Genomic DNA, 18,106 nt, shown 5'->3' with positions numbered 1-18,106 from the left:
ATAGCGCACGATGAATTTTTCAGCGCAATCTTTGTCAGTCCGACGAAAGGAGGTTGGAAACCCAACCCTCCCCGACATCGCAGAAAGAGATAAAACAGGCACGGCTTATCATGTCCGACTTTCGCTGGGATAATGCTTTCCCTCTCCCAATTTTAGGAACTGTTACTTTTTCTACTATCACTCCGTGGGCTGGCTTCGGAATCTCCTTTCGTCGCACTGAGAGCGATTGCGCTCAAAAAGTCATCGCGCCCTATGGTCCGTTGCTCCGAAAAGCATGATATTCGGCTATTTTTTCAGATGGGATTGCTCGTGAATATCACTGTGAATTATAATGAATTTGAGTGAATTCGGCACGCTCTTCATATTGGTGGGGTAAAAAAGTGACCTTTACTTGGCACATTTCCGAGTTCAGTTCGCAAATATTTACATAATTAAACTTCGAGTACATGACATTCACATTAGGAGGTGTCAAAAACCTAATAAGAAGAAATGCTGTTGACCGCATGATTCTAGGTGGCGTAGTTTTTTTATTATAATTCAATGACACGTTTTCTGGGACACCCTGTATATAATAATGAATGTTTGTAAGTTGTGTGTACAAAATGTGCGCTATGTCGCCGGATGCTACTCCGACGAATTAGCTAGTCTCCCTAATTCATCTATGCCATCTGCAAATAAGTCTTCGTTGTGCTACCCGTCGTTTTCGAGAACGGCGCTCATTCCCCGGAGTGCCATAGTTTTATCTCCTTATTTTAACCAGAACTGGATAATGCTGACTATACTCGTCGCGCGTTCAGTGTCCAGAAGTTGGTTCTGGGTACCAGTGGTACAAGCCGAATACACGGTACAGCACGAAGGAGCCTAAAAAATCGGCTCCATCAATACTACCAGCCGCAGGTGAAGGTGACGTCTTTTCCTGCATACTCCTGATGCGCGTTTTTCTTTTCTTTTTTTTTCTGGCTCATTTGCGTTGCAAACTTTGGTGATGATTATTTCAATGTATTTGCTCGTTTCTGTTTTTTTTTTATACAGTGGCTTTGAGCAGCGGCTGGCCCCCAGTCCTGCCATCTCGCATTCCCCCTGAATTCACCATTTAAAAGATGGTGAGCAAATTTTGGATAATTTGTCATCTAATATTTACATCTCACTCCCACCGAACGCGCGCGTGGACGTATAATCTACCGTTATATAGATCATTAAAACGCGTACGATCCGACCTTCTATCACGATAATGGTTATCCACAGTGGTCGCACTTGAAGTTATGTTGAAGAAAAATTGACGGACCTAATCCACTTTAAGCACAATGTCCAGTGAAAATGAAGCCCAAAGGGCAGTGACTGCAACTGCTTCCTGCACTCGTGCTCGCACTCAAGATCTACGCCTAGCGGGTCCGTCAAGGTTGAAGTGGTTGCCTTCATGTTGCGACACGCCTTGATCCTCGTGACGCCCAAGTCCTCTTCCAGATTCAGTTGAACGACATCTCCAGTCCGCAAACTTGTCCTTCCATAGTTGCTGAGCTGTCTTGTCGCACGCCACCTGAGAACAACAGCGAGGTGCAGAGAAATCGTGCGTATAACCACATGAGCCTATTGAGTTGATCCTTACTGACGTCATCGTCATTCGATGTGATGTTTCTCTGGTTGCAGGGTTTAACGAAATATTTTTACTTTTTGCGGACCACCGTCGCAGCTCGTCAAGGTTATCGAGTGTGAACCATAATAAGTGTTCGAGTTTTATCAAAGGAGAAGCATCACTGAACGTACTCGTACACTCTCAAAAATGAACTTCACCGCATTGCACGCTCCTAGCCACAACCATCTTCTCGAATGATATCGCTATCTGGCCTGATTTGTTGAAAGCGGGAGGCGTACGCCTTTTTCAGTGACAATTATGACCAGCATAAGTGTCACAAAAAAGGCGTACGCCTCCCATTACCATTGTGGCGGCCACCTACCGTAAAAGAAGACGGACAGCATGCCCTTTTCACGCACACGATCTCGATCATCATTCTCGCTCGCTCATTCCAGGAATAAACTGTCACCCCATCGAACCTCTGTCCCAGTGTGGTTGCTCCTTACTAGCTCCCACATATTTGGTGACCCGAACGTCGCTAGCCCATCGCCTGAAGCTCACCGCGACCATCTCCGCGAACTCTTTTCCCGGCTCCAGGAATACGGCCTCATTATTAATCCATCAAAGTGCCTTTTTGGCGTCAAGGAGCTGGAGTTTCTCGGCCACCTCGTCACTGAAGACGGCATCCGACCATTGCCCACTAAGGTCCAAGCCGTGCGTGATTTTCCGCTCCCTCCAACGCTCAAGAAATTGCGGGAATTCCTTGGAACGGTAAACTTTTACCGCCGCTTCATCCCGAACTGCGCCACTATCATGCGACCCCTCAACGAGCTCCTTTCAGCCAAGACCCCACGAAATGCACACCTTTCTTGGTCTGACGTCGCCCTGGCCGCATTCGAGCAACTGAAGGTTTCCCTCGCGGACACGGCCCTCCTTGCCCACCCACTCAAGGATGCCCCTACCAACCTTCTCGTTGACGCTTCTAACGTTGCCGTTGGAGCCGTTCTCCAACAGAAGATTGATGGCGTATGGACCCCGTTGGCCTTCTTCTCTAAACCTCTACGACCTGCAGAGCAGAAATACAGCACATTTGGCCGGGAGCTACTTGCGATCTACCTGGCCATTCGGCATTTCCGTTATTTCCTCGAAGGTCGACAATTTCACGTTCTCACGGACCATAAACCCCTTACCTACGCTATTCACGCCAAGCGATCCACTCTAACGCCTCGAGAGGTCCGGCACCTGGCTTTCGTGTCCGAGTTCACTACCGATCTTCGCCACATCAGCGGTTCCGACAACGCCGTCGCCGACGCTCTATCCCGCGCTCCTACCTGTTCGGCCGTCACACTCCCAGCACCTTTGGACTTCAGCGAGATGGCCTCTGCCCAAATTCGCGACCCTGAACTCGACCAGCTCCGTTCCTCGTCTGCGTCTTTGGAGTTCCAGGACGTGCACATCCCTAACGCAGATGTTACCTTAGCCTGCGATGTCTCAACGGGCTCTCCTCGTCCTTTCGTCCCAGAAGCTTTCCGACACCAAATTTTCAAAGCTCTTCATGCCACGTCCCACCCAGGAGTTCGAGCTACACAACGTCTCGTGTGCGAACGATACGTCTGGCCAAACATGCGCTCGGACGTTCGCCGTTGGACGCGTTCGTGCCTCGACTGCCAGCGCTCCAAGATCAGCCGTCACATCATTGCTCCAACTCGACTTTTTCCTCCTCCCGCGTCCCGTTTCGAGCACGTACACATGGACCTCGTCGGACCCCTGCCTCCATCTCGTGGGTTCCGCTTCCTGTTTACGTCCGTCGACCGTTTTACTCGTTGGCCCGAAGCTCACCCTATACCTGACGCCACAGCCGAAACCATATCACGCGCATTCCTGTCTGTCTGGGTCTCACGTTTCGGAGTCCCAGCCTCCATCACGACAGACAGAGGCCGCCAATTTGAGTCGAAGCTGTTTAACGACCTCCTCAAACTTCTTGGCATCAAGCGACACCGAACTACGGCTTACCACCCCTCCAGCAATGGCTTAGTCGAGCGCCTGCACCCGCCAGATCAAGGTTTCCCTTCGTGCTCAATCCGACCCCGCTCTCTGGGCTGATCACATGCCCCTCGTGTTACTCGGGCTGCGTACTGCTCTCAAGACGGACCTTCATTGTTGCCCGGCCGAGCTTGTTAATGGCACAACCATCCGCGTGCCCGGAGAATTCTTCGCTGCATCACCACAACCCACTGCTACCGACTCGTACCTTGCCCAGCTCCGAACCACCTTCCAGAATCTTCGCTACACCCCTTCACGACTGTCTTCAGCCCGCCCCCCGTTCATCCTCAAGGACACCTTCCTTACAACTCACGTCTTCATCCGCAATGACGCCGTACACTCCTCGCTCCTCCCACCCTACCTCGGCCCGTACCAAGTACTCAGTCGTTCCGAGAAGTTTTTCACGCTGAACATCGCCGGACGAGAAGACGTAGTCTCCATCGACAGGCTTAAGCCTGCCTACATTGACCAGCATGACACCCTCATCCACCATCTCCCATGGCCTACAACACCAAACACCGCGCCGCCTCAACGGTCCCGCAAGGTCCACTGGGCTACCCCGCTCACTTCGTGACCGTTGTTTCTCTGGGCGGGGGAGTACCTGTGGCGGCCACCTACCGTAAAAGAAGACTGACAGCATGCCCTTTTCACGCACACGATCTCGATCATTCTCGCTCGCTCATTCCAGGAATAAACTGTCACCCCATCGGACCTCTGTCCCAGTGTGGTTGCTCCTTACTAGCTCCCACACCATCAAATCAGGGCAGACAGCGATATCATTCGAGATGATGGTTGGCTAAGAGCGTGCTATGCGGTGAAGTTCATTTTTAAGCGTGTACACTGTTAAAACAGAACTTCACCACATAGCACGCTCCTGACCAACCATCATACCGAATGATATCATTCTGTGTCATGATTTGTTCAAAACAGGGGGGAGGCGCCTATCTGGGACAAGATAATCTGTCCCAGATAGGCGCCTCCTCTCATATTCAGCAAATCAATGCACAGAATGATATCATTCGGAATGACGGTTGGCTAGAAGCGTGCTATGTGGTGAAGTTCTGTTTTAACAGTGTAGTGTGCTACAGGGTTGTAGAATGGGGTCACCCATTTAATTCCAATTTCATTCCCCAGGAATGGAGATTTGTGATCATTCTATTCCTTCTAATTCCGCAGAATGGAAAGCTGAGGTCACCTACCACTCCTGGAATGGCTCGGCATACCCATCCCACGTCTTTAATTTAATCAATAAAATAGAAAGAAAGAAAGGAACAAGGACCAGTAACTGTACTGGATAACAGTGTTAGAGGAGGTGGGCATTTCCCTGCACGAACAAAACGCAGGCAAAGTGCAGAGAGGTTCCTAACGTCACAAAAGCACGGACACACTACTATCATTGTGATGATGCCGTTTGTACTTTTAGCCTCGGTTCTCATCCACACGATGGAAAATAAAAAAATAAATGATACATTTGATCTTTTTTTATTCGGACGTCTGAGGAATCTTGTTGATCAGGGATATCATGTCCCGGTTCACAAACATGATGTGTTGGAAAGAGGTGCCTGATAACCAACTTCGCAGCGCTGGAATAATATGCGAAGCTGCGGAAAATACTTGTGCTACGTCAGCTGAAGCTACGCGGAATTCTTGGTGACCACGGTGTGCTTCGCTGTATTATTATTTTCGATATGAAGGATAAAAGTAGTCCCGTTTATACATCCCGAATATTCGACAATATTATGTTGCTCTTGACCGCGTGCAGGAGCGGTGGTTGCTCCAGATATTTTCGCACTTCTCCTGTGTCCCCATATTCGGATACATCCGCCACCAAAATTAGCTGACCAAACGCGGCCTGATTGATGGGCGTATCTCATCGCCGAGTGTTTCGACGCAGTCCTAAGGAATCTTGTGACATAATACGTCCCTCATCAACGATGAACGGTTTCTGCATCCTCAACACCACATCGCACACCGGTCAGATGTGGGTCTTTCGAGTACGCGACACAGGAGCGACAGACAAGTGACTCAATTACTTTTAGCAACCTTTACTTTCCGCTTCGCGCGACCAAGGTGACCGCCGTTGCCACCATAGTGCCCACCGCGGAGGCGCGGCGACACGACAAAACAGATGGCGCGGCGGTGCAGCTGAACCTTTTGGTAACTCGGAACTGTCTTATGCAAAATGCTTAGAAATCAACGTTAGTTTGAAAATAATGTTGAATTGTTGCACCAATTGAGCATCAGCTTTCTTTTTTGCTCAAATTATTAATCACGTGGTACCAGTCGCCCAATCCCTGCACCCACAACCCAAGTTGCTCTTTTTTTGCCGTCCGTTGGCAGCACCGTTCAGGTTCCGACAGTCTTCAAAATGCCTTCGCGTAAAAAAAAAAAAAAAAAAGAAAAAAAATACGCCGACTTGAAAAATGACGGTCTCTCTGTGTTATCAAAGAACAATGTCGGACACAACGGTGGGCAAAAAATGAGGGTCATTTTCCACTTTTCGGTCCCTTTAACTATCGTGGTCAACGAGGCTCACAACGGTGATGTCAGTAACGCAACTGTTAGTCAGTTATACATTCGTAACAGTTCTTACTCAAACAGTATGAAACACATAACTCACGTGGAACATAAATATGGCAAATCCTTGCAGAGTTGAGGAAACCACGAAGAGGTACTCGAATATCCGACCGATTCCGTGCGCATCGATGGTGCTCGCGTAGGCAAAAATCCAGGTGAGCCCTATACAGCCCGCCACGGAAACAGGACGTTAGCTATCCTCTTGGAAGCGCTCGAAAAATATAGCTGGTGGTGGTGGTGCTGCTTCTGGTGAAAGGGCTCGCCGTTGTCGGCCTTACAGAAGTGAACAACGCCACCACTGACGCCCTAGGGGAATGTGCGTCCTGGGCCGACTTCGAAGGTAACTGTGCAGACCTATCTCTGGAAGTGTCTGAGGAAAACCCAGGAAAATCCCCAGACAGCACAGCCGGCACCGGGATAAATGCAGCACTTCACCACACAATATACGGTTCTGACCAATCAGTATTCGGGATGATATCGTAGTCAACGTATCACCCGGGACAATGATGGGCGTTCAGTGTGCGAAGTGGTGAAGTTCTGTTTTAAGACTGCGAGGTACACGCGCTCGAATCCCGGTGCCAGCTGTGCTGTCTGGTGTTCTTCCTGGGCTTTTCTTACGAGGGTGGTTCCATAAGTTTCCGGCCCGACCAACTTTTAATAGTCATAGAGACGTGTATCACTTTTCGATATAGTCACCCTTAACTTCGATGCACTTTTGACACCTTTCAACAAGCATTCTTATACCTTTGAAAAAATAGTCCGAAGTTTTGTCCGCAAAATGCTGGAAAACTGCCTCTTGCACCTCACTATCGTTTTGAAATCTCCGTCCTCTGAGATCCCTCTTCAAGTTTGAGAACGGGAAGTAGTCACTTGGTGCCAAGTCTGAACTGTAGGGTGGGTGGTGGATTTCTTCGAAGCCGCACTCCTTCAGTGCAGCCTTGGCAACAGAAGCCGTGTGGACAGGGGCATTGTCCTGGAGCAACCGGACACCTCGACTCAACCTGCCGCACCTCTTTTCCTTAATGGCGTCTCGCAGTTGGTGCAGAAGTGAAGCATAATAAGTCGCATTCACTGTGGTGTTCCTCTCTTTGAAGTCGATGAGGAGGATCCCGTGACAATCCCAAAATATTGTTGCCATGATCTTCTTTGTGGACTGTGTGACCTTGGCTTTTCTTGGGGGTGCTTCTCCTGGTTTGCGCCATTCCATCGACTCCTTTTTCGAAAGGGGATCATAGTAGAGCACCATAGTCTCATTCCCTGTGAGAGTTGACTTCAATATTTCTTCTTCGTTCTCTTGACAGAGCTCCAAAAACTCTTTGGCATTTGATTTGGCATTTTTACCTTTTTCATGTGAACAACAACAACAACAACTAAATCATGAAGGCCCTCGTCAATGATGCGAAAAACGGTTGTTTTGGAAAGCCCCAGCCTTTCTGAGATTTCCTTCACCTTCAGACGCCTGTCGCTCAGCACTTCCTCCTCGACAAGAGACAAAGTTTCTTGTGTCACCACTTCCACTGGACGACCATCGCGTGGATCATCTTCAATGGACTCTCGCCCCAGTCGAAACTGCTTAGCTCAGTCTTTTACCATTGTGTACGACGGAGAGGCTTCCCTGTACACGTTGTCCAGTCGCACTTTAATTTCTCTAGGCGAAAGTCCCTCTTTTGTCAAGAATTTTATCACAGCGTGGTACTCGATTTTTTCCATTTTAACTGAAGAGTGCACCCTGGCTGTTTGAAATGCCGTTCTCCAACCGACAAAGGCATGCAGAGGGTTGAGGGTGGTGCCCCGGCCCTCCAACAGATGGCGCCACGCGTCCTTAATCGCATTTTCAAATTCGAGCGCATTTTCTACCTCGGGCCGGAAACTTATGGAACCACCCTCGTACATGCTGTAGACGTATGGCGTAAGTTCCCTTAGAAGTCGACCCAGGACACACATTTCGTTAGTCGTGACGTTGCCCACCTCGGTGAGGCCCACAAGGGGGAGCACTCACCACTACCACTACCACCACAACAACCACAACCTAAGAGTGTGCAGCACAAAAAGGCAGAGATACGCTTTCTTACCTAAGAGAAATACAACGCAGACTGTCGCACGTAACTTCAGTTTTGCTTGCTCATGCCACTGCTGATTATTTCGTGCGACTTGTTGCCGCCTGCAGTAGATGCTGTAGATGATCATAATGAAGACAACAATGTTCACTGCCAGTATTAGCCCGACTGGAAGAAAGAAGCCGTACAACAGTGGTCGTCCTTGAGGCCAGCACCTGAAAAAATAAAAATAATAATACACCACAGGCGCTTGGATGTGAGCAACTACAGAAGCACCACTCGCTTACAGCTGCTGCCTGCTGTTGTAATTCTGTGGATCGTATGAGACTACTGCAGTAACTACTACCAGAGGTACACCTGTAACAAGAACAATGATGGCCACAAAGAAAGTGCTGATAGCACTACTCTACATATATATCGGATAAAGTGTACCATATAATCGGTAACGTTATATGGATAATTATATAAATAATAATCGATCTTGCTGAATACTGCTGCCTAATATGCGATAGCACAGACAGAAATGGTTTTCTTGAAGATCATGTGCGTAATAACGGGTGCCACGGGCTTCTGCGAAATCACATCTATGTCTCGAGTGTTGGCACAGTGTATTGTCCAAATGCCGGGGGATAAACGTTCTTTGTTCTCCACAGAAGAGTCACACCGGCGCAACAAGTCAATACTAATAAAGCAGCCTAAGAAGAACTAAAAACTTGACGTTTATGACCCGCCATGAGAAAAAAAAAAGCGTGACCATCAACCGCTCGTTATTTATTGAACAGTGAGCTTAGGCATTGTTTCACCAATGCCGATTAAGATCTGAACCGAGATCAACCCCAAGCAGCACAATGTACTGAAAGTCGAGTGCAATAGGGGTGGACTGTATGTGTCTTATCAATGTTCCTTAGTTTCATGAGTCTGTTCAAGGCCTTCCACCTACCCGTCCACCCCTATTGCACTCGACTTTCAGTACATTGTGCTGCTTGGGACGACCCCTTAACTTCAGTTTGGCATGTTGTTCATCTGGATTTCGCGAACATCCTGCCAAGTGAACGACAGATGGAGAAATTCGTGGTTTATCAAGAGGACGAGAGAACGTACGAATAAACATGCTGGGCCACTCCCAGATTGCTACGCCATCATGTTTAATGGACTAGCATTCTGCTTGTCCAAACAGAATAGCTGATTAAACAGGGAAAGGGTGCAGGCTAGCTGGTATAGATCCATGAAGAAGTCCAAGAGACACGGACACAGAAGACGGCACACGTAAGATGAACCAATAAATTATTGCTGTGTCTGAGAACTTACGTGTGTCGTCTTCTGTGTCCGTGTCTCTCGGTCTTCTTCAGGAATAGCTGATTGTCAGGATCTAATTTCTGATCATGGTTCTCGCGCGGGTTACAAAACGTCATGTTGTCAATTATGTTTTAGTCTGTTTTATTAGTATCGGTCTGTTGTACTGCGGCGTGACCCTCCTATTCGGAATAACGGCAGTGTACGGCGTATCTCAGTGCGTTTTTTTTTCAATGATACAAGAAGTAGTTAAAAGTAATGCACGTTTTCTGACAAGCCTGGCGTGTTTGCCGCATCTGGGAACACGGCGCCAGAATTAAGGCGTTACGGGTAGTCGTGTTACAGACGATTTCTTGGTAGACCACCCAGGTAAGGACACAGGGATATTGGTGGGATTGCACAAGTTGCTTAGACATAACGTCCTTCTGTGCGATGTGAATTAAATATGGCGTTCTTTGTGCTGAGACTTCAACCAGTATAAAATAATCCTCGAGTGTACTAGATTAATCCGCAGGCCGAACACTCTGGCGTCACACATGTAACTCCGTTCGTTGAAACGTAACGCAGTAAACGTTACCAACAACTATGCTTACCCCAGGCAGGAAGACCACACTTGAGCACGAGGTGGGGGATGTAAGTGCCAAGCACTTTAACAAAGCGGAGATATTGCAAAAGAGCTTCTACCAGAGTCCAGGAGAAGGCCACTAAGAGCAGATAATGCATGATGACACCCATGCCTATGCAAGCGTAGGAGTTCCTCAGGCCGTTCTGCGTCATCACTATCAGGGCGAACACGAACAAGGCTCCCAGCAAGGAAATTGAAAGGTTCAGGAGGCATTTATATCCCACACCTTTCTTCCATCCTCTGCAAAAAGAGTAAACATTTCGCGTTAACTTCGGGGTCATGACTTGAGCAAAAATAAAGGTGTCTCTACTTGCTTCGAGATGGCATATGTAAGGATCACTGCGAGAAGGCCAAACAAAGAAGGCGCGATCCCAATTAGTGTCAGGTAGCTCAGAACAGTTTCGTGAATGTCGTCTATCAGCACGTCTTTCTCTTTCTGAAATCACAGACAGAAATGAATTTAAACTGCATTACATATTGAAAGAGACACGAGACAAAGAGACACAACAACAATCGCACACTCCTTGGTCGGTCGGTCGCAAGAACGCTCTGAATCACCACTATGCTGGGGATACACCTACCGGTACCCCTACGGTACTCTAGAATATGCAGCTCTGTGGCCAAGAAGGATACTCACAAATATTATTCCGAAACTGGTAAGATGAGTGCAGTTGCATACGTGGAACTGTTCAACCATGCCAACGTAAGTGCATCCTTCTGAAGACCAGTCACCCATTTCGTCGTTTGCGTGTATGTCCCAAAAAACGCACTCTGCTATTAACTGCGTTGCGCTGGTTGTCTTGTTCTAATGTTGAACAGATGATAACATACATTGCTTGACGTGGATTTCAGAAAGTATTGCATTCAAACATCACTACTTACACATTTGTGGCGGAAGTAAAAACTGAAAACAGCACCCTCCGGTTCGCGGTGGGGGTATTTTAGCTGAATTATCTGGGTGCACTTTTGATGCCAAGCGTCGGAATAATTGCCGAACAATGCGTTATGAGAAAGCAGTCCGAACGTCAGGTTCAAATTTTCTATTTCAGGAGCGTCGGAGCTTCTTAAAGGTGGGAACACAATGGCCACTTCAGCATGTTCCGTCAGTTCTTCAGCTTTAGAAAATTCGATCCATTTTTTGTCGGCTGCACTCAGGTAAACACCGGGCCCTGTTTCTGGAACAGAGAGCTTTCCTATGCCAGTCGACCCATTGAGGACAACTATGTAGTTTTCAAGATTAGCTGCCGTCTGTTCCATAGACCAGAGGACTCTGAAATTGGGAGAAAGCGATAAAATAATCCCTTTAGTGAAGTGTCGAGTCCTCAACCTCTGCAAAGCCGTCTCAGGGTGCCGAAACGTTAAATCTAGGGCGATTATTTGAAAGCTACAGTTCGTGGAGCAACGCAAATGGAAAATGCCAGAAGAATGCCTTACTTGTTTGTGGTACCGGCCATGCGAGAAAGGTACAAGGAAGTAGAGTTGGCTTGAATGATGCTGCTGATAGATCCGAGGACATTTTCCGCGACCTAAAAAAAAATCTCGAACCTAAAGGTGCGTTGACATGGTGCATCCTTTTCGACCAGTTCTGACAAATTTTGGAGTTGGTGGAAGTCGGCCGACACCACCAACATGAGTTGCTCGGAATCGGTGCCCGAGTGAAAATTTCAGGAAGTCGGTGGCGTTCCAGCCAATCAAAGGGAGAAGCATTGCCACGTGACTTCCGATGGCGCGATGAGATTTCGTTCGTGTCGTACTGCACTGTAAACTTTTTCACACCTTATAGGGCGTAAAAAAAAATGTGCAGGGCGCGCACCTTTTAGGGTGTGACATCAACTCCTTTAAGCCTAATATGGTGTAAATGAGTTAAAGGGTGTAACATGCAAACAGTCCCATATTTCATGCATAATTCTGAAAAAAAGATTACAACAGGCGTAAACATATGACCATGCCTCTGCACATCATGCTTACCAGCCTTATGTTTACAAACAGGCAAATTTCAATGTTACTTGGTGTACAGCAGCTGAAACAAATGTGGTGGAGGTTTTCCACCCAACCTCTGCATCAGTGCTGTGCATCAAGAAACCCTGAAATGTGCACTGTTCTGCAAAAAAGGTTGGGGAGCATAATATACTGAGTAATGATCATGTGGTTACGGCTATTATAACTTTTCTTCCAGAATTATACATGAAATATGGGACAATTAATACCCAGGAGATGGCACAAAGTGGAAAAAAAAAGGCAGAAAAGCAGCAAGGCCAGATATAGCCTACTTCAAAATGGGGAAGCCCCTCTCTCCATTTATTGCTGTGCACTTATTGTTACATGACAATCTAATGTGGGCACAGACAGGATGACTATGCTTATGACTAGAATAACATCCACCTGGCACACAGTGGAGTCTAAATGATAGCATAGCTAAAAAGGGGAAGTTTGTGCTGTGCTGCACAACACCATGCACTGCAGGTCTCAATTTGATCTGCAACTGCAGCAAAAAAGAAAAAAGCCGAACCCATCTTGTTGTGGATGGATCTGTTTTCCAGAGAGCAAGCGCTGCAGACATTCTCTTTCTTTAAATAAGCAAGTAACAGGTAATGATCGAGACTCTACAACAGAAAATTGGTCCGATGCGTACGTCCGATGTACGTGTGGTCACACCGTAATGTAGGACATGTCACCTCCACCAATGGTGCACGGGGCATTTTAGTTGAAGATGCTCCACATCACATCAGGGACTATCTCATCAACAATCGCATTGTTATTGAAACTTTGCAGTCAGTGGAGAGCGCTACGATTGAGAGCCAGACATTCAGAGTTGGATGTATTATTGTGAAAGACACACATGAGGATGACCTTCCAGTGTTTGCTGAAATTTTGGGAATTTATGGTGTGAACTCTAACATATTTTTGAATGCTCTGGTGGTGCCCACACTTGAATATGACGAGCACTTCCACATTTTCAGAGTGTTAAGAACTGATGAAACCTGCATTTTGAACACTGCTCATTTCACTTTATGTGATTTGCTATGTCTCCACAAACTGTCGGACAGTGCATATGCCATAAACCCGCGGAAATTGCTTTTGAAGTTGGCTACACTTCACAGCTTTGTAAGAATTGAAAAGTCGCTCTCCATGTCAATACTTATGCTTCTGAGCCACAAGCCTGTCTCAATTATTGCCATCTACTTACACCCCTTATTTACACCCTGTGTGAGGAAAAGGTGTATTCAATATTGCGATGAACAAACTCAGGGCATTTACACCCTCTGAACTCGGTAAGGAAAATCTCTGGGGTGTAGACTAGGGTGTATAGCATGCAATACACCTTTTTTACACCTTCAAGGGAGTGAAAACTTTTACAGTGTGCCTGGGATGCGTTCGAATCTGGCACGTGTACCTGAGAAGTATTTTGTTAACTAACGCCACACAAACATACCAATAGGCATTTCTTAAAGATAATAATGGGCGCTTGGCCAAATAAACTGCGTTAGCTTTGACTAATGGGAGTTGAAAAAAGGCACCATCAGTTAGATTCGAATCCACACCCTCCGATTGCCGTAACGTTGCTTGTGGGTGGAGCCACCGAGCTAAATAATAATTGGGAGTAGATTGGGAGTAGATGGTACACGGTGAACGTATGTAGTGCACCGTCTCCAAGTTGGTCATAGGACGATGGTTTGTGTTGGTGGGAAAAGTTGCCCCGTGTGAACGCTGGCTAGCAGCCACTCTTAACACGTAAGCTGCATGACTTAACTGCTAGACGTAAGTATCACTCACCTATAGGCAGAGCCGTCCCCAGGCAAGCTACAGCCTTGGGCAGTCTAAACGTAAAGTGCCCCTCCCGCACCGCCCCCATAAGCCCCATAATAAAATTAACAGCAAGAAGATAGAGCTCACCTGAACATACGAACTTCTAAAACATATATTGACTCAAGCTTTATTGTACGACCTATTTCCCGGGACCCGAGCCCCCAGTGGTGAAACCACACGAAGCGGCTGGCGCCCCCCCTCCCCCTCCCCTGTCGTACCGGCTCTGCCTATAGGTGCCCCGGACATAATAGGCAACCGACGAAGGCTCATTCGCAACTGAATTCCCTTTATAAATCGGGAAAGCATGCGCAGAAAAAAAGTGAAAATATTTCAGCGACACAATCGTCATTGAGTTTAAATGTTCTTGCTATACTTCGAGGGCATGTCAGATTCATCATAAAACACTTACGGTCTGGCATGTTCTTGTAAATGTTAGATTTACGGGGATTTCAACAGGTAGAGTTTTTAGGAACGGAATACACTTCATGAATGAGAGATCGCTTCCATGACGCACAAGAGGTCTGCTGCGACGTGGCAGAGCGCAAACGTTGAGCGAACACATACAGAGAGGGAGAGAGCATTTTCTTTTCATTCTTGTTGGACTGTACCTGTTCGCTGATGTGTGGAACTGATGCAATATTCACCAAGGTCTGCACAGCGTAGACCACATCTTGAGGTAGCAGTTCGTTTGTATCAGATGTAAAATTTCGCAGATCCACTGCCGCTGATAATACGTTGTATGAGTTTAGCGTCTCCTAGTTTCAAGAGAATGTAATTAGATTGTGTTAGTTACTACATTCGAAATACGTTCGCGCCAGAAATATCTTCCGCATGGCATCCTCGACTGGCAGCCAACGATCGCCCTAAAGCGCTCTGGGTCGTGCGCTCTATCTTCGATTGGTCAAACCGGAGCACACTGACAACAGCTTTGGCAGTTGTTTCTTTTTCCATCTCCCTTGTTCCTCCCGCTGGGAGCGCTCTGGCTTAGAGCATTGGTTCCGCCAGTCGAAAACACCATTAGCAAAGAACTCATATACTGTTAACGATAATTAGGCTGCGGTAGTGAATACTAGAGTCTACCCTTACACACGTCTGTAATAGCATAGTTTAACACCTCCGTTCATCAAAAATTCACTGTACCTTTTGGCGCCCTGCCAAATATGTACGAAATGCAATAGTACTGCAGGAGACGAAGGACGGTGCCTGCAATGTAACCGTACCCTGATTTGCGTGCAGCGCAACGGCAAACCTGGACATAAGCTTTCATGGGCCTCGTCCAGAAACATTTCACTAAGAGCTGCAGCAGTACCGACAGCACGCTGTGCCGCTTGGTAGTTACTGTGGGGGACTCAACACACTGCACTGCACTGCGGTGGGCACTTCACTGGCCTTTAGCTGGCGTTGTCGGCGGCACACCGCTTATGTTCATATTCTTTGGCGAATGAATCTGCATCTCCCGCAGCGATCGAATGCACATGAATTTCGACATGGCCGAAGCAAATATGGAGTGCATTAACGTTGCAAGGAAGATGCAGGATTAATTACACTTTAACACTTTAATTACACCCAGACTAACTGCAGCTTCCTTTACGCCGAACACAAACGCGTCTTCAAACTTTCCGCCATAACGTTTCGTGAATGGCGCGCATTGGCTGACGCCATGGAAGAAGATACCATGGTACCCGGGTTCGAATCCCGTTGCCGGCTGTGCTGTCTGGGGTTTTTCCTGGGTTTTCCTCAGACGCTTTCAGACATATGTCGGCACAGTTCCCCTAGAAGTCGGCCCAGGACGCACATTTCCCCAGGGCGTTAGTCGTGACGTTGCGCACATACGTGAGGCCGACAACGGCAAGCCCTTTCACAATCACCACCACCAAGGAGCGGCTCTTCCCTCCAGACTAGCGTAGCCACCCTCTAGCGGTCGCTCGAATCAAAATCGCCATTACGTCCTGTCCACCACGTGATCCCCTCTAAAGTTTCGGTTTTGCAAGGCTTTGTTTCTCGCGCTGCTCTCCGTGTGATTTCGCTTCCCGAAGGTAAGGTAAGGTAATTTATTGTGAAAATGTGAGCACCATCGTAGAAACGACGTAGGGTAATGTGTTCCTGTCCTGGCTGTGGCTGTCGTTGAACTGAAAGCAGCTCTGTCACGGGAACACATTTCGTTCGTAAGTACTCGGTCAGTTATTTTAGTCGCCTGTGTGTGTTCGAGTCATCTTGAGTTGTTCGTTTGAGACCTGACCCTATGCCGCAGATTCATTTCATATCCTCTGCTGTGGTACAAATCTGATTAATAGTGTTTTGAGTACGGCATTCTTTACCACTTAATCAAGAAACGTACATACGTTGGAAGTCACCGTTGCCACACGTGATATTTCCGGTCCCGCGTACTCCTTTTGCGTTCTGCACACCGTGACTGATATTGAATCATGCCTAAATTGACATTGAATATGCTGAGGCGCTGACGTGTAAGATGTTCAACCTCTCGAAGAGCTTTGGGTCATTTGGTTCACGACAGGGACTCAATTCCTACGCTTTGTTGCGTGGGTGGTGCCGGGCTCATGTTAAATGGCCGTTGGTTTCACTGATGATTGGGTTCGTTAAGTGGAGACTCGAGAGCCAAAGTAGGGACGACTCGCGCAGTTCCGGTACGCGTGACTCGTATCAAACTCCGTAACATCATCTCAGGAACGGAGCGGTGGGGCGCGTTAAGTTGGTGCTCCGTGAACGTTCCGTCTTCCTCGGGATCACTTAACACGCCGAAAGAAACTTCTGGTGCGCGTTCCCGGGTGCACCTTGTGTGCCACGTCTCTCATGCTAGGAAATGCGATACTAGAGCACTGCACGGGCCCGGGCTTGGCGGTTTTTAGGCGGGCCTGGGCCGGGCTCGGGTTTCAGCCACCGGGCCGGGCCGGGTACAGGCCTTTCAACGCCAGACATGGTCGGGCATGTACGCAAACATATTTCACGAGACTGGACAGCTGAATTTTCACGTTACTTCCCCCCCCCCCCCCCATTGGGTATGTGATATCAGGTATTCTCATCGGAGAACTATCACTTTTTTTACATGTGATCATGCTTATTTCGTGAATTTATCTGGATTTCACGCGTGCACTCACACACATTTGGGGACGATTGGTGTGGCAGGCGCGCTGAGGGTCCTGCACGAGCATCAGTTAGGATAGGTGTTGGGACATATTTCGTTCTCGTGAAGGTCCGGCACGAAGGTCGGTTAGGTTAGGTGTGCTAACATATGTTTCGTTCGCGTGAGAGTTCGAAGAAGGGGAACTAACACCGGAGCATGTGCAATAGAGCGGCGATGAGTCTCTCTTGAACCGCAATGTACATACGCCGCCATGCGCTGCGTTCCCAAGCAAGGAAGCACCAAGCACAGAGCGGCTTGCCGGCAGAGAAACACAGCCGCTGCTGCGTTCGAATGTACCTCCTGACTCTCCACCAAATAGCTGCGTCATTTTCCTTGCTGCGCTGTGCTCTTTAGTAAATCTAAATACGTCTCCGAACCTCGAGAACAGATAGAGCAGAGGCGCGCTGGGACCGGGCCTGAGCATGGAAACAGTCGGGTACGGGCTGGGCCTGGGCCGGCGGAGCCGGGCCTGGGCAGGGCACGGGTATGAAAATTAAGGGTGGGGGTATATGTTTATTCACACAAAAGGAGATGTCAGCCAGGTAAGTGCCGGCTCGCTACTCCTTAAAAAAATAAGGAGAGAAAAGAAGAAAAAACAGGTGCTGGAGAAGCCGCGATGGGAACGATGTGCTGCGGGCGGTGAGGCTTGCCGCCTGTGCTTCAGAGGGCGGTCATCATTTCGGTGGCCTTGAGGTACTCGAAGAGTGCCTTGGTAACATCCCATTGCCCAGGGCGCGGGACAGGCCCGAGGAGTGTAGCGAGCGAGAGGGGGTGGTGGCCCAAGGCTTGGAGGCGTCGGGCGAGGGCGGCACGGGGCGCCGAGAAAATTAGGCCCGTGCAGTGCTCTATGCGATACCACTTCCAGCCCTTGACGCATATTTCGATGTACGCGCAGTTCGGCGTGCTTGGTTGACGGTTTCAATTCTCCAGCACCTCCCCACGTTTACAGAAAGCACTCGCAGCAGACTACTGAAGAAAGCTTAATAGGT

General features: G+C 48.2%; 1 protein-coding gene across 1 annotated transcript in view; it reads right to left on the bottom strand.

Moving 5' to 3' along the window:
• Positions 1-537: 537 nt before the first annotated feature.
• Positions 538-18,106, bottom strand: part of LOC135378971 (adhesion G-protein coupled receptor G6-like) — a 68,723-nt gene continuing 51,154 nt past the window's right edge. The window contains exons 13-22 of the mRNA XM_064612174.1: positions 14,584-14,730; positions 11,603-11,694; positions 11,051-11,438; positions 10,806-10,973; positions 10,483-10,604; positions 10,137-10,408; positions 8,538-8,607; positions 8,266-8,465; positions 6,237-6,355; positions 538-1,537 (exon numbers count right to left, since the gene is read on the bottom strand). Coding sequence (XP_064468244.1) covers positions 1,370-1,537; positions 6,237-6,355; positions 8,266-8,465; positions 8,538-8,607; positions 10,137-10,408; positions 10,483-10,604; positions 10,806-10,973; positions 11,051-11,438; positions 11,603-11,694; positions 14,584-14,730 — 1,746 coding nt within the window. The 3' untranslated portion in view covers positions 538-1,369. The remainder of the gene's footprint in view (positions 1,538-6,236; positions 6,356-8,265; positions 8,466-8,537; positions 8,608-10,136; positions 10,409-10,482; positions 10,605-10,805; positions 10,974-11,050; positions 11,439-11,602; positions 11,695-14,583; positions 14,731-18,106) is intronic.

Source organism: Ornithodoros turicata, chromosome 1, assembly GCF_037126465.1.
Source record: "Ornithodoros turicata isolate Travis chromosome 1, ASM3712646v1, whole genome shotgun sequence".
NCBI classification, from domain to species: domain Eukaryota; kingdom Metazoa; phylum Arthropoda; class Arachnida; order Ixodida; family Argasidae; genus Ornithodoros; species Ornithodoros turicata.
This window is presented reverse-complemented; position numbering and strand designations above follow the sequence as displayed.